This window comes from Protopterus annectens, chromosome 1.part1 (genome assembly GCF_019279795.1).
Source record: "Protopterus annectens isolate FY-2018-M chromosome 1.part1, PAN1.0, whole genome shotgun sequence".
NCBI lineage: Eukaryota > Metazoa > Chordata > Ceratodontiformes > Protopteridae > Protopterus > Protopterus annectens.
This window is the reverse complement of record NC_056726.1, coordinates 321383688-321401103: the sequence shown is the minus strand read 5'-3', so window position 1 is coordinate 321401103 and position 17416 is coordinate 321383688. Positions and strand designations below refer to the sequence as shown.

The following is a 17416-nucleotide window of genomic DNA, read 5'->3' as shown; positions in this document are numbered from 1 at the left end:
CCACCTGGAGTTCAGTGCACACTTTCTCCAAGCACTATCACCTCCCACTATACTCAAAATCTAGAGCGGGCTTTGCCACAGAAGTCCTGCAGGGCATCCTAGCCCCTCCTAGTTCCACTTAGTGCCTACCACCCTTACTTAGCTTTGGGATTCTACCCATCTGTTATGACTGCAGCTGTATGCACGATGAACATAGTACAGTTTTGTACCTACCATAAATGTAGATGTTCGAGTGCTCATACAGCTGCAGTCCAGGTTTCCCTCCCTCCATCCCCTCTTAGGACAGGCCTTATGACAAACACTTTTCATATAACCTTTTTGGGGTATTCTTTTATGGTGTATTTGCTTGCAACTACTGTTTTTGATTTATCAACATTGCATCTTTGCATAACATTATGTTTGCCTTCCTTCTGGGGGCACCTGACATCTGGGGCAAGAAAAACTGAAGAAAATGGCATCGGCTGCCTCTTTTATACCCCTGCCGCACTGACGTCAGGGAAGAAACGACGACAACCGACCCGGACTTAGACTTTGGAATTCGGCCGACCGAGGGCCCACCTGACGGCAGGATAACCCATCTGTTATGACTTGAGCTGTATGAGCACTCGAACATCTACATTTATGGTAGGTACAAAACTGTACTTTGTATTCGATGATGTGCTGTTTCGCTGAACTGATACAGACTCATTCTTTGTGACCCTTATTTTCCTGTTTATATGATCTCAGTTGTATTGCTTTTGATATATTTAAGACTGTAGTTTGCACATTGCCCAACTTTTCCATAATCAAAAAAGACAAAGTACTTAACTTACTATGTGACTATAGCATCAGGACAACATGTATCATAGTTTCTGTACACAGTTAAATCTAAAAATAGGGCAGTTCACACAGAAATCAAATCAGACTTGCATAATTAATACTCTGATTCAGCTCCTAAATGCCTATCAGTTAGTATAAATAATAAGAGACTTTTGTTTCCACTGCCAGCACTGAACTAGACAGAGACTTCTGTCAGAAAACCAGCATTCTGCCCACTTTCCATAAACCACAATAGGCACAAAGATGCTTCTGCGTCCTGTATCTATCCTGTGCAATTATATATTTCTGCTTAGGCATTGCTGCTTAACTACTTTTCTTCTATCAGTGGAGTAGTCATATTTTGTCACTACTCACAACCAAAGAGGAATAGTAACTGCAAGTTGCCAAATTAAAATAAATAAATAAATAAAATAAATATCAGTTAAAGGAGAATTCCTTATAGGTCTGAGTCACCAGTGTACATGACTTTGCTTCTTTAGATACGCCCCTTAAAATTTTTTTTTATATCAGTGACGCATCACAGAATTAGCTCTTCTGTAAAGTTTAGGCTTACCATATGCTGCCACTTGCACGTGTTGTGCATCTTGGTACAGATCTTATGATATGATGATGTTTCACAGTTCCTGCATAGACTAGCTGATTAGCTCCCTTAGCCTCGCAACTTTGACAGTTGATTGAAGAACTCTGACATTCCAGCAGCCCAAAAGGATGTGGGAGGTGGAGGGTCCATTGTTACTCATAAAGGAAGTATGTAAAATGAGCATTTCGCAACCCATCACTATGAATTGCAAGAGGCACAACTTTTAAGGCTGAAAACAAGACTATCTCTTAGGAATTAGGATAGGTTTGCAACTGTAGTTTGGTATCATCACCCTAATCCCAGTCCTTAAACTGGTAGCTTTGATTTTGTCCTTGAACTAGTTCATTCTTCACCCTTTCTCTTTGATGGATGGAAAGCAGGGGAGAGAGAAGGGCTGTTAACTCTCTGGATTTACTTCAAGTGATCCTCTGTTGTCTGAAGCGGTTGCAATAGTTTACTTGATAGAAATGGTGTTCATCTTTGCTTTATGAAGGGAAGGGTTTATAGTTGGCAGGCAAATTCTTAATGGATTGTCATCTAGTGTTCTTTTCTCCTGGCAGGCAGCACTACCTGCTGGCTTTTGGTCTGGTCAAAATATGCTCTAATCTAGGAGTTGCTGCCTTCATTGCTTCCTTTAGAAAATAATTTTGCAGACATTAGCACTACAACCATTTGATCTGTGGTGCTTCCTTTCCGCAGTGTTGTATGGACTTTGGCTCTGGGAGTTGGGATGGTCTTTGCAAGATTGTTGTGGTCTTCTAGTTCCTTCCATCCTGGTGACTTGTGGTAAGGAATCCAGACATATTTAATGCTAGATCTGTGAGGAAATCCATACTGATGGGTCAAGAATTCCTTCTTGCTAATCCCCTTTGAATAAGTGCCTACTTCAGCTAGCTTGTTGAAGTTCTCTGTAATTAAAGCAAATATATACTAGTGTATTATCTTTTAGTTATACAGTGCCAAATCAGTGTTTTTATTTCTTATTTGTTTGTCATACGCTTGCTAGTGGCAGGGGAGCACTAGTGGGCATTGGGGATGAGCAAGAATATATGGTCTGTTTGTTACATAACAACTTACATCATAATGGGGGAGAATAGACATTCCTCAAGCGCTGGAACATCTGAGAAAGGGAAAAGAGAAAAATATGCTAAATTGTGACTGGTGGAAATAATGACCCAAAACACAACAGCAGAATCAAACAGTGAGGGTCCTTTCATTGATTGACAGTTGGTGATGGTAAGAATCTCTCTGTTTAACAAATGACTACTCATCTTTTACCCCCATATCCGTCTGGTGTAGCACCTGTAGCTTCTATGGAGAGGGGATTAGCCACATCCTCTGTGGCTTTTGGGGTCCCTTCAATGGGCAAGGGAGAATGACTCTTGTTGGTCCTGGGAGAAGGAACAGAGAAAGTTTCCCTTTTGTGTCAGAATGCTGTGCCCATCCCTGGAGAAGCAGCAGCTGCCATTAGTAACATGGATGCCACCATTTTTCCTGTCAAAAAGAAACAGAAAACCAAGCGTGTATCTACTTCTCCTCAAATTTCTTTGGATAGGAATAGTTTATTGGCACTGGCTCAGGGTTTATTTCATGCTATTGATCTTTCTTGTAGAGTAGTTTCCAGTAAAAAAAAGAGGGATGCCTCTTTTCCTGAAGAGATTCAAAATTCTGAATCTGAACAGGAAGATGCAGGGAAGGATTCAGGGTTTTGTCCTCCGGTTTCTGATTCAGACTCACAGGAGAGTTCTCTTTCTGATTCTACTTGTGGAGGATTCCCTTTTTCTGAGACAATTGCTAGAATGTCCCAGTGTTTTCTGTGGGAGAACACTGAGGTTTTTCAGCCCCTCAAAAATACTGTGAGTTATTACAGAAAGATTTTCCAGAACCTACACCCTTTCCTTCTGTCTTAACTGCTTTAGAGGATGTATGTCTAATTAATGGTGTTAATTATCTTATTAGTGTGTATATGTAAGGCAGGTGATGTTTTAGCATTTTACTTTTTGAAGGCTTTTGGCCGAGATGTTAGAGAACTATCAAACATTTGCTGGTTACTGACTGGTTGTTTTTTCGTTTTATTCTGTTCTTCAGTGTGTCTTACTGCCTGCAATTTTCCTGATAGTCAGCCAGTTGTCTTTAAAAAGGCAGACAGGGTGTATAAAGTTCCTCAGTCTTTTACATTTTTGTACATTATTTCCAAACCTGACCCAGCAGCTGTAGCCTTAGTTGACTCATCTGCTGCTAAGAACTTTGTTAATTCCAGTACTACTCTTTCTAATAAGGATGGGAAAATTACCGATAGGTATGGGTAAAAAAATTGTATACTTCTTCAGTTGTCAGACTCATATGTTAAAGCTTATTCTGACATTGTGAAAGTATGAGGAATGCCTTATCTGTAGTTTCTTCTTGTGAAGAAAAATCTGCTTTGAATAACCTAGTTGCTTCTATCGCGTATGTCACTACTCATTGTTTGCAGCAGATGTATGACTCTGTTGATATCTCTTCCAGAGCTATGGCCGGCCACTGGTACAGCTTTAAGGAGGTTTTTCCCCTCTGCTGTAGAGGAGATCAAAAAGTGTGATGAAAGGGGCAGGCTTATCCAGGGAATCTGTAAGATTTTCAGACATCCTTTTCCAAATTTCCCAGAGGATTTTCTTTCCCTCATCCAATTTTGGCAAAAAAACAGAATAAACAGTCTCAACAGAATTCAAGTAAAAATAAACAGTCTAAACATAATTCAAGTAAGCAGACATTGAAGAAGTGGCAAGGAGGTCCCAAAAAGAAGTCTCAAACCTCCCAAAAGCAAGGACAGTTCAACAAGTCTGAATGACTATTTAGGAGACCTTGTAACTCCCCTCCTATTTTTTTTCTCTTTGGCAACAAATTGATTTAGACAAATAGGTTCTGAAATTTATTCATCAGGCTTACAGATGGCAGTGAGAGGAAATTCCTCTTTTCTAGGGGGTCATTCCTCATCCTGCAAATCAAACTGCTTTGTTTCCACCTGTTCTTCATCACATGCTGTCCCAAGGAGTGATAAACCAGTTCCTCTTTCCCATATAGGGAAGGGACTTTATTCAAGGAAGTTCCTAGTCCCAAAGAAACAGACAGTTCTGGATCTTTCTTTCTTAAACTGGTTTGAGATAGTGCCCACATTCAAAATGATGTCACTTCACAACCTGTTGCCTGTTCTTCCCCTTTCAAGTTTCCTGGCAACACTAGACTTAAAAGATGCTTATCACTTTCCTATCTATTTCAGATATTTCATAAGGTTTTGTGAGTCTGGATCACTTTATCAGTTCTCTGCCTCACCCTTTGGACTTTTCACTGCATCAAGAGTGTTCACAAAGTGTCTAGCTCCAGTTATAACTCATTACAGTCTACGGGGTATCCACATTTTTCCATATTTAGACAGCTTGCTTATCTATGCAGAGTCTTTTTCAAAATGTCAGGAATCTCTCTCTTGGGTGAGAGATCTTTTGCACAAGCTGGAATTCCAAGAAAACATTTAGAGGTCTTGCTTGACTTCCTCACAAAGGGTTGTGTTCCTTGGCTGTGAGCTAGACACCACAGGTCAAGGGCTTTTGTTCCACAGGAAAAAATAGATCTTTATTTAGACCTATTTCTAAGTTTTTTCCACTGAAGCTTCAGTCACTACAAGGGAATACCTTCGGATTTTGGGTCTCATGGCTTCTATGATTCTTATGATACCCCTAACAAGACCCTAAAGGTACAGTGGTATCTGAAATATCATTGGTCTCAACATCAGCACCCTTTGTCTTTTCAGATCTCAATACTGGAGAAGAGAAGAGAAATCGCTTGGTGGAGACTACAGATGTCCTTAAATCAAGGTCTCCCCTTCTCCCTCCCTGCTCCAAAGCAGTCACCACAAATGCTTCAGACTTTGCTTGGGGAGCCATTTCAGGAGAGTTAAACATGTAGGGGGAGTGGGACACCAAGGACAGATGCAAGCACATAAATATCAAGAAGTTGCTTGCCCTGTTCAAGGCACAACATTCTCTAGATTGTCTTTGGTCCCTGGGACCTCTTTAAGTGGTTACAGACAGTACCACAGTGATGTGGTACATCAACAAGCGAGGGGGAACCAGGTTGTACTCCTTTTGCAGACTAGCCATGTTAGCTTGGGGTATAGCTTCACAACACAGTCTCACTTTACAGGCATTCTATATTCCATAAGAGCATAATTATGTGGCAAAAACTGAGCAGGGCCACGGCATACCCTCATGAATGGAAACTCTTTCCAAGGGTCTTATAAGATTTGCTCCATCTGTTGGGAGTTCCTCAAGCAGACCTCTTTGCCTCTTCTCTGAAGAGTCAACTGGCAAAGTTCTGTTCCAGGCAACCATTAAAGAGAGCCTGGAAGACAGATCCCTTTTCTTTTCTTTGGACAGGAATGTTCCTTTATGCCTTTCCACTAATATGCAAGGTACTTATTAAGATTCAGAAGGAATTCCCCAGGATCATTGTGGTGACTTCCTTCTGACCTAGGCAGCCATGGCTCTCCTTTCTTTTGGAAATGGCCAGGGACAATTACCACAAGCTTCCTAACAGAATGTATATACTCACACAAGAACAGGGGTGTATAATACACCCTGACATGAATCATCTTCAACTGACTGCTTGGATGATAGGGTGTTAATTCCTTGTAGATAGTAGTTTTCTGACAATGTGCAGCAGGTACTAATGGAGGCAAGAAAGAATGTTACTAGAAAATCGTATATTTGCACATGGAAAAGATTTTCTAGTTGGTGCCAACAACATAACCAGTACCCATTCAGGGCTAGTTCTCTGGTTTACAACATTTGTGTTAGTTACTATCTTATGGCCTTTCTTATTCCTCTGTCAAAGCTCATTTATTGGCCATTTCAAAATTTCTGCACATAGATCCTCCTCTTTCAAGGTAGTCGCATGCCAAAATGTTCTTAAAAGTAGTTTTGCATAATAGGCCTCCAAGTAAATGTGGCTTCACCTTTGGATTTTAATTTTGTGTTAGAGAAACTAGCACTTGCTCCATTTGAACCAGAAAGCTCTTATGGTGAGTCAAACCTACCTCATTTTCTACAAATATAAGGTTTCTTTGAGAACTAATCCTTATTTTATTTATTTATTTATTTGTTTTATATTTGTTGACCGGGCTAGTCTAGCTGGATTAATGTCCATTTTCAGTAGAGGCCCGGGGAGAAAAGCTCCACAGTAAGACATAATTTTATAAACATAGATGTACAGAGGGTGTATTTAAAGACAGGCTCTAGTACATAACATTTTCATAAAAGTCTAAAATGACTAGTAGCATCAACAGGAAAAAGTACATTAGATTCTTCTTTTAAACATCCATCCATCATAGTGGTATTGAGAATCCAAGATTAAAAGAGAAGTAAAGAAACAGTAAGAGAATATCTTGTTATAGCTAGCAGGAGAGAGGAAAAGGCATGGAACCAACTAGGATTAGTCAGGGTTAGAACAAGGGCAGAGCCACTGGGAATAAAGCCATGATTTTAAATGCTTCTTGAAAGTTGGTAAAGAGGTAGTAGACATACGTTCACTTGGAAGTTTGTTCCAGATGGGTGCAGTCCAGTTGGAGAACAGACTATCCCCAGCTTTGTTGTTGGATTTGTTGGAGGCAGCTAGTAGTTTGGTAGCAGAGCGTAGGGAAGAGATGTTTTTATATGGGGTAATAAGGGAACAGAGTATAGTGATATTAGTGGGTTGATGAAAGATTTTGTGGGTAATGGTCAGTTGCAGAAGTCGTATATGATTTTGTAATTCTAGCCAGCCTAGCTGTTTGAGATTAGAGCAATGGTGGAGTGCGAAATGGGGCTCCTGTTGCAAATCTGGCTATGTTATGGTAAGCTGTTGCTAGTTTGTTGAGGTTACTTTTCGTTAGGTTTGTATAGATTGGAGAGGCATAAAATAGGGTAGAGAGTAGGTGGGTCTGTGCTAAAGTAATTCTGGCTGAGGGAGTGAGGAAGGGTTTAAGTCTGTAGAGAGATCCAAGTTTTCTATTGACTGACTTGATAGTTAAGCTAACATGGGAATCAAAGTTGAGGTTGTGGTCTATTGTGACACCAAGAAGTTTGGTCGTAGGATCAGGGGATATTATGGTGCCATTGTTAGAGGATATATTGAAGGAGAGAGAGGATGACTTATGTGATGGAGCGAATAGTAATAGTTTAGTCTTTTTTGGATTCAGTAAGAGGCAATGTTGTTGGAACCAGTTTTCGGCTGCTATGAAAGCTTTTTGAGTGATATTTTGAAGGTCATTAATGGAAGAAGCTGAGCATATGAGTGTTGAATCATCAGCATATTGAATACAGATTGATTGAGGAAGGGACTTATCTAGGTTGTTTATGAAAATAGAAAAGAGGAGAGGTCCAAGAATTGAGCCTTGTGGTACACCTATTTTGATAGGAAGAAGAGATGATAAGTGATTTTCCCATCACACTGCTTGTTGTCTATTATTTAAGTAGGAATAGAACCACTGGATAGCCTGAGCGTCCAAAGCAAGAGATTTCAAGATGCTAAGTAAGAGAGTGTGGTTGACCATATCAAAGGCTTTAGAGAGGTCTAAGAATAGAGCAGAGGACAGTAAGTTATTATTCCGATTTCTATTAATATGGTCAGTGAAAGACAAGAGCGCAGTAGTAGTACTGTGATGAGGTCTAAAACCATGTTGACTGTCTGCAAGGAGATTGTTTTGGAGGAGGTGATTAAGTAATTGCCTATGTATACATCTTTCCATGATTTTTGCTAAAGGGGAAAGTAAGGCTATGGGACGGAAGTTAGAGAGGTCATTTAAGTTGCCACCTTTATGTAATGGGATGATATGAGAGACTTTCCAAAGGATTGGGATACAGCCTTCTGTTATGTACGATTGATTAAAATAGAGACAGGGAAGGCCAGTGGTTTGGCTGCAATCTGTAGATATTCGGCTGGAATGAGGTCAGCTGAAGGGGTGCAAGGTTTTAGCTTGGTAAGTAATTTATGAATGAGATCTGTTGAGACTGGTTGTAGTTTAAATGAGGGGGGATTATTGTTTAGGGAGTTGGGTGCTTGCGTGGATGGTGGGGATAGGGATGAAGCTAGGGAAGTAACAGTATCTTTGAAAAATGAGTTAAATACATCAGCAATTTGAATTGGGGAAGTCTGAGTGAGGTTTGAGGGTGTAGGTGTTTTGGAGTTACCTGGGTGCAGTAATTTGTTGATGCCACTCCAGAATTTTTGGGGGTTTTGATGTTGTGCATTTTGGACTTTTGAGTAGTAATTTCTTTTATCAGTGACTATCAGTTTCTTTGTTTGATTTCTAAGTTGTTTAAAGGTCACATGGTCAGCTGGGTTTTTGGTAGCTCTCCATTTGTCCCATGTTCTATTTCTACGTAACATTTTTTGTTTGGTTTCTTTGGATAGCCAAGGAGCAGGCTTTGTTTTGGTTCTTGTTATTCTTGTAGGGGCATGGTGGTCAAGGATCTGTAAGCCTGATGAATAAATTTCAGAACCTATTTGTCTAAAGCAATTTGTTGCCAAAGAGAAAAAAAATAGGAGGGGAGTTACAAGGTCTCTTAAATAGTCATTCAGACTTGTTGAACTGTCCTTGCTTTTGGGAGGTTTGAGACTTCTTTTTGGGACCTCCTTGCCACTTCTTCAATGTCTGCTTACTTGAATTATGTTTAGACTGTTTATTTTTACTTGAATTCTGTTGAGACTGTTTATTCTGTTTTTTTGCCAAAATTGGATGAGGGAAAGAAAATCCTCTGGGAAATTTGGAAAAGGATGTCTGAAAATCTTACAGATTCCCTGGATAAGCCTGCCCCTTTCATCACACTTTTTGATCTCCTCTACAGCAGAGGGGAAAAACCTCCTTAAAGCTGTACCAGTGGCCGGCCATAGCTCTGGAAGAGATATCAACAGAGTCATACATCTGCTGCAAACAATGAGTAGTGACATACGCGATAGAAGCAACTAGGTTATTCAAAGCAGATTTTTCTTCACAAGAAGAAACTACAGATAAGGCATTCCTCATACTTTCACAATGTCAGAATAAGCTTTAACATATGAGTCTGACAACTGAAGAAGTATACAATTTTTTTACCCATACCTATCGGTAATTTTCCCATCCTTATTAGAAAGAGTAGTACTGGAATTAACAAAGTTCTTAGCAGCAGATGAGTCAACTAAGGCTACAGCTGCTGGGTCAGGTTTGGGAATAATGTACAAAAATGTAAAAGACTGAGGAACTTTATACACCCTGTCTGCCTTTTTAAAGACAACTGGCTGACTATCAGGAAAAATTGCAGGCAGTAAGACACACTGAAGAACAGAATAAAACGAAAAAACAACCAGTCAGTAACCAGCAAATGTTTGATAGTTCTCTAACATCTCGGCCAAAAGCCTTCAAAAAGTAAAATGCTAAAACATCACCTGCCTTACATATACACACTAATAAGATAATTAACACCATTAATTAGACATACATCCTCTAAAGCAGTTAAGACAGAAGGAAAGGGTGTAGGTTCTGGAAAATCTTTCTGTAATAACTCACAGTATTTTTGAGGGGCTGAAAAACCTCAGTGTTCTCCCACAGAAAACACTGGGACATTCTAGCAATTGTCTCAGAAAAAGGGAATCCTCCACAAGTAGAATCAGAAAGAGAACTCTCCTGTGAGTCTGAATCAGAAACCGGAGGACAAAACCCTGAATCCTTCCCTGCATCTTCCTGTTCAGATTCAGAATTTTGAATCTCTTCAGGAAAAGAGGCATCCCTCTTTTTTTTTACTGGAAACTACTCTACAAGAAAGATCAATAGCATGAATTAAACCCTGAGCCAGTGCCAATAAACTATTCCTATCCAAAGAAATTTGAGGAGAAGTAGATACACGCTTGGTTTTCTGTTTCTTTTTGACAGGAAAAATGGTGGCATCCATGTTACTAATGGCAGCTGCTGCTTCTCCAGGGATGGGCACAGCATTCTGACACAAAAGGGAAACTTTCTCTGTTCCTTCTCCCAGGATCAACAAGAGTCATTCTCCCTTGCCCATTGAAGGGACCCCAAAAGCCACAGAGGATGTGGCTAATCCCCTCTCCATAGAAGCTACAGGTGCTACACCAGACGGATATGGGGGTAAAAGATGAGTAGTCATTTGTTAAACAGAGAGATTCTTACCATCACCAACTGTCAATCAATGAAAGGACCCTCACTGTTTGATTCTGCTGTTGTGTTTTGGGTCATTATTTCCACCAGTCACAATTTAGCATATTTTTCTCTTTTCTCTTTCTCAGATGTTCCAGCGCTTGAGGAATGTCTATTCTCCCCCATTATGATGTAAGTTATGTAACAAACAGACCATATATTCTTGCTCATCCCCAATGCCCACTAGTGCTCCCCTGCCACTAGCAAGCGTATGACAAACAAATAAGAAATAAAAACACTCATCTAGAGGCAAATATTTCAGAGGAGACCAGTTGCAAGCTTTTAGCTCTAATAGGAAGTTGTGTATGTTGAAGTTAGTTTTGTTCCTGTTAGTTCTGAGTTGAGTATTGGTGGGGATGGGGCTTTTTTGTCGGTTGATAAAAGTGGTTTGATGGTCACTGATATTATCAGGTAGTGTACCTGTGATATAACACATAGGGTTAGTGCTAACTAGGATCCAGTCCAGGATACTCTGTTTGGAACTGGTTTTATTTATTCGGGTTGGGACGGTAATAGTCTGAGTAAAGCCATAGAGGTTGATGTGAGAGGTTGGAAATTGGGAAATACAACAGTTCCAATCAATATTAAAGTCACCTAATAGTATGGTTTCCTGAGGGAAAGAGGTTGAGAGCCAGCTCAGTAGGTTTTCTAGGCTAATGATATTGTTACCTGGAGGGATATAACCGCAAATGATGTAAATGGATTTATTTTTATTAATTTCTAGTTTGGTGATTAAGATTTCACTGTTGTTGAGTGAAGGTGGTCTAGACTCTACTAAGGTAACTAATAGTTCAGTTTTGTAGAGTATTGCTACTCCTCCGCCTTTTTTGATCTGACGATCAAGTCTAATGATGTTATAACCTGGTGGTAGTATGTCATTGTTCTTGGTGTCTACTTTTAGCCAGGTTTCAGTTAGGCATAGGATATCAAAGGAGTAGAGGTCTAGGAGAGCATGTAGTTGGGTTATTTTATTATTTAGGCTCCGAATATTGAGATGAGCAATCTATGCCTAAAGTGGTAGCCGGGTTTGCTTTAATTCAAACTATACATCTCCCTGATTTCTTTCCTGAACCTAAAAGGGAAGTAGGAGTAGTACTCCATAACTTGGATGTCCACAAGTACTATCCTGACAGAACTAAATCTTTCAGATCATCAGTTCAATTGCTCATTTCTTGTGAAGGGACAACTGGTGGCAAAACAGCCTATTTCAAAATGGTTGTCTAAGGCTATTGCCTTTTGTTGTACTCACCATGAAAAATCTATTACAGGTAGGGTAAGGCCAACTCTACAAGGACCTTGGCTTCTTTTATGTCTTTAAAAGCTGGCACTTCATCCTATGTACATACATTTATAAAGCACTGTAAACTGGATTCCTTCTCCAGGTCTACATCATACTGTACTAGGACTGTTCTCCAGGGGTTCCTGGACCCTTCAATTTCCACTTCCCAAATACAGTCAGCTATGATAATCTACCCATATAGTTAAGGCTACTGCAGCAGTGGATTAATATGAAGAACATAGTGCAGTTGTGTAAATTGAACTTACCATAACAGTAGATGTTCAAATGATCACTGCTGCAGTAGCCACTTTGTTCCCCCCCCCTTGTTTTTTGGTGTCTTTATGGCAGGATGTAGGCATTTATTTTTTTGTTATTTCTAGCCTTGACCTTTAGGGCTAATCCTCCCTCTCTGTGCTGGCAGGAAAACTCTGAAGGGCTTTGTGCCCAAACCTGTCTTTTAGTTAGCGCAGCTTGAGCTGCTTGACAGTTTGGGTGCATGGAAAGTGTGCTTTGGAAGCTGGCCACCTGTTATATCCCTGGCAGGATATAACCCATGTAGCTAAGGCTACTTCAGCAATGATCATTCAAACATGTAATGTAATGGTAAGTTCAAGTTGCACAACTGTACTTTTGGAGGGTTCAAACATTTGACTGTCATCAACAGATGTAAAGTCAAATAATGAAAAGATGAAGACTTGACAGTAAGGTGAAATAGAGTATGCCTTCCTTTGATATCATATCTCCTTTCATTGCAGTGGGATTAGATTTGTCTGTGCATACCTTCCATGTAATACCAAAAAGGTATGATTGTTTGAGTAGGCTTTATGACTCTTGTTGCTAAATTATTTGTCTATGAATGGTTTAGTGCATTATTTTAAACTAACGTATTGTTACTAATTATATAGTCCCATTCTGATGGAGTCCTCATAGGAGAAATTAATATTCCAGTCCATCCCTAAATTGTTCTTAAGACTGTTGTAGAATACTTCTGGGAGATGCCCCCTCGTGTCTTTTTCATACCTGGCATAACACCCTTAATGCAGGCTAGCTTACATTCTGAAGTAGAGTAAGTTGCAAGATCCCCCAAGATGCCCAAGTTTTTCATATTTATATTATCTGTTTGGTAATGTTCGAGTTCACAAGGTTTTTGGAACCAGTTGCCTCTCATTTGGGCTACTCTTGGATAGCCCTTACTACAGACTTTATTTGCTGTTACCTTACTGAGGAATGAGAATCTTTTCAGAGAGCTAAAATTTCTATCTGTGCTGTCAAGCTCTTTTCAGGAATTGTGTATATCAGTTCTGTTTTGCATCAGAAGGCAGGAACATTGCTCCCTTTGACTAATGTTTCTCACCTTAAAGTCTGAGTTATCATCTGGAACCATGCTTAAAGGAATATACTGATTTTATCGTTAATGCCAAGATTTGTCCATGATGAGATAGTAGATTCTCAGTGACGAAAGGTATTCAAAAATATGAGGTTCATTGTCTGCCAGTGGGGTGATGAGTCCCTTTTCTGTTTGTTACCCTTTTAACTGATCTTAGGTTTAGCTGCCATCTGTTAAATGTAGCAAGGTTCTTAGGAGTTACCTAGCAAGATAATCCTTCCCACTATGCAGTTTGCTTTCATCTTATATAAGGAGCGAAACATACCCAACCAAAAGTGATGTAAAATGTGTCAGTAACACCTCTTTATACCCAGCTAGATTTGTGAAACATTACAAGTGGAACAAGATGTATTTCTCATTAAAATATCATTAGCATACAAGATTATCTTGTGTTGTTGATGGTGCTATGCTGTTTTCAAAGATAGTGAACAGTAGTTTGTAAAATGTTTATTTTGTTTTTTTTTTCTTCTTCTTCCTCTTCTCTGCTCTCCTTCAGGCTGGCCTCCTCACAGAACTTTGCGTGGTCATCGGAATAAAGTTACTTGCTTGCTGTACCCTCACCAGGTTTCTACTCGATATGATCAGCGTTACTTGATTTCAGGAGGAGTAGATTTCTCTGTTATTGTTTGGGATATTTTCTCAGGAGAGATGAAGCACATATTTTGCGTCCATGGTGGTGAGATTACCCAGTTATTGGTTCCACCTGAAAACTGCAGTGTGAGTTTGTCTTATAATTTCAATTTATTTTGTTGAACTGTTTTTGTGTTTCTAATTTTTAGTTTATAAAATACCTGCTGATAGATAATACTGAAATTAAGGAATTAATGAGTTGCTTTGCTAGAATTTCTTAAATTCAGAACAAACAGCTTAACAAAATGCACAGTGGTTGCTACCAGTGGCTTTCCTCAGACTTAAGCATGTCTTTCCCTTCAGAAGCAATGCTGGGAAAGATCTGAGATTTCTTATAATTGCAAATGGCTGCCATTGGGAGGAGCCATTTTATCCTGCCCCAAATATTTTTCTTATTTTTGTGTGACTGCTTGTTTCACTAATTGTATTTGATACCAAGAGTAAGTAACATTTTCCTGGCTTAGACCAAGGAGGGCACTATATATATATATATATATATATATATATATATATATATATATATATATATATATATATATATTGCACACAGAGATCATTTTTACTGCTGCAGAGGCAAAGGGCCAGATTCAGAAAATTTTGCTGTATTATGCTAAGTGAATTTGTGAGACTAGTGACCACACGCAGGGCGGGTTTAAATTAGAAAACCTAGTTACATGACATAGTTAGACCAAATTATGTGGTCTAGTAATAGGTGACTCTATAGTCAGACACACTGACGTTCCGCTTACCAGGCTGAACAAGGAGAGGGTAATGGTGAGCTAGGATCCGCCACATAACACACGCACTCAGGTCACTCCAAAGCAAGTACAAATAAGACTCCGTCATTGTCCATGCCGGCATGAATGACCTGAGACGTACCTCCCTGGACTACATGAAAAGAGACATAGAGGAGCTCTCTGATTATGTAGCTCAGGCTGGTATGACCCTGACCCTGAGCAGCATCTTGCCCTCACCAAGAATGATGCCACAATACAAAGACAAAATGACCAGCTTTAATAATTGGCTCAAATACTGGTGTCATTCTAGGGGGATCCAATGTCTGTCTGCTTGGGATGACATGCTGGAGAAGCCACGCTGCTTCGCAAGGGACGGCTTGCATCTGTCACCACTGGGCTTCCGGATATTGGCTAAGGCTCTTGCCCCCCCCCCCCCCATAGTGCCTTTTTTAGGCAAGGCTCAAAAGACAAACCCACCTCCTTAAAAAACAAAAATGGAAAAAAATTAAGGGTAATGCTACTCAACGCCAGAAGTCTAAATCTCAAGATGCAGGCTCTCGAAGCACTCTTCAGTATGGAGGACATCGATGTCTGTGCAGTAACTGAAGCCTGGTTCAAGGCTCCTGAGAGCACCCCAGCACTACCAGGCTAAACCTTGTATCATGCGTTTCGGCCCCAAAACTCGAGCCAAACCAAAAAGGGAGGGGGAGTGTCCATATTCATCAAGGACACCCACACCTCCAGGTTAGTGGCAACACATGAAGCATCAGAGACCATCCAGGTGCAACTAACCATAGGCAAACCGCTATACAACTGGTAGCATGTTACAGACCACCCTCCCAATCTCAGGAACCCCACTCAGCCTTCCTGAAGACATTGGAGGATATGAATGTCTCACTAAACACCATCATATTGGGAGACTTCAACTACCCTAACATAGACTGGGTGCATTATTCTAGCCCAAACACCCTAGCCCAAAGGTTCCTGGAATTCATAAATTCAAACGCAATGGAACAGCTAGTCACCTCTCCCACAAGGGGAGATAATATACTAGACCTGATCATCACAAACATGGGGACAAAGTGCTCCACACCAGAAGTATACCCTTCACTAGTGAGGTCTGACCACAAACTAATCACCCTGGATACACATATCCCACCTCCACCCCCAACACAAAAGACTACAGTGAAAAACTTCTCAAAAGCCGACTTTACACTTCTTAAATCTGAGATGGTATCCTGTAAGCCCACTGGGACAGTGGAAACCACACCCCACAATGCAGAATCCTTCACAAATGCTTTCTACGGACATCTCCAAGAATGCATGGATCATGCAATCCCAAATAAAACCAAGACCCTCTCCACCAAGGGCAGGCGTCCTGTCTGGTGGACCCCAGCCATAAACAAATTGTATAACAAAAGAAGGAAGCTACTGCACGTCAGAGCAAAATCCCAAAAAGAGAAGCATCCCTGATCAGCACTAGTAGAAAGCTACGTTCTCTCATAAAAACATCCAAGGCCAACTTTGAGAGAAAAATCGCTATGGACACTAAAGATAACCACAAGGCCTTCTTCAGCTATGTTAGAAACCTGGGCGGAAACCCTCAGATATGTTCAGAGTTAGTTCACAATGACAAAAAATAAACAGAACCCACAGATATTGCCAACATTCTGGCAGACAGGTTCAGTGCAAATTTCTCCCCTCCCTCACCCCCAAAAGAAGAAATACTCATCCCAGCTGACTGTAACCGCCCTGTCATCTCAGATGTCCAGGTGAGAACCGCCCTCAGCAAAGCTAAAAACTCAGCATCAATGGGACCCAACGGTATCCCGGGTTGCGTGCTACGAGAACTCCAAGAGGAGCTAAACCCGCACATAAAAATGCTATTTAACCTTAGCCTTACTACAGGATATGTACCTGAAAACTGGCGTACAGCAGTAGTAGTCCCACTCCACAAAGGAGGCACCTCTGCTGACCCTGGTAACTACCGCCCCATAAGCTTAACCAGCCTGGTCTGCAAAGCTATGGAAAGAATCATTATGGAACTAATAAACAGAGACATTGGGGACTTACAAACACTTGATCCCACCCAGTTCGGCTTTGTAAAAGGCAGATCCTGCCTTTTAAACCTGGTTGACTTTTTCGAAACAGTCACTAGAGCCATTGACGAGGGCAAAGCAGTCCATACAGCCTACCTGGACTTGGCTAAAGCTTTCGACACAATACCCCACTCTGGCATCATAGACAAGCTCAACAGCTTAAATGTAAATCCATATGTCACAAGATGGGTGGCAAACTGGCTAAAGGATAGAACTCATAAAGTCAAAATCGCTGGAGCCATGTCAGATTCAAAGCCAGTGACAAGTGGTGTCCCACAGGGCTCTGTCCTGGGATCCCTCTTGTTCGGCATTTATTTCTCAGATGTGAAAGCAAACATGGGTGGGTTGTGGCTGACAAAGTTCGCAGATGACTGCAAACTAGGCGCCATAGTCGATACACCAGCTGACACATACATCCTACAGAAAGGCCTTACTGAAACGGACAACTGGTGATGGAGTCATGGCCTTAAACTAAATGCCAAAAAATGTATAGTTATCCCCTTTGGGAAAAACAAAGTGCCCACAAATTATCACATAGGCGGTAACCCACTGAGTACAGAAAAAGTAATCAGAGACCTGGGGACCCAAGTCGATAGTGACCTCTCATTTGACACCCACGTTGCCAAAATGGTTAGAAAGACTTTCTACCTTGCCCACCTTATCATGAAGGGATTCACATCCAG

At 40.7% G+C, this 17416-nt stretch overlaps 1 protein-coding gene across 2 annotated transcripts in view; it reads left to right on the top strand.

The window, feature by feature from the left end:
• Window positions 1-17416, top strand: part of WDR7 (WD repeat domain 7) — a 3592087-nt gene that overhangs the window by 599289 nt on the left and 2975382 nt on the right. For both annotated transcript variants that reach the window (XM_044074906.1, XM_044074897.1), the window contains exon 11: window positions 13764-13984. In XM_044074906.1, the coding sequence (XP_043930841.1) occupies window positions 13764-13984 (221 nt within the window). The remainder of the gene's footprint in view (window positions 1-13763; window positions 13985-17416) is intronic.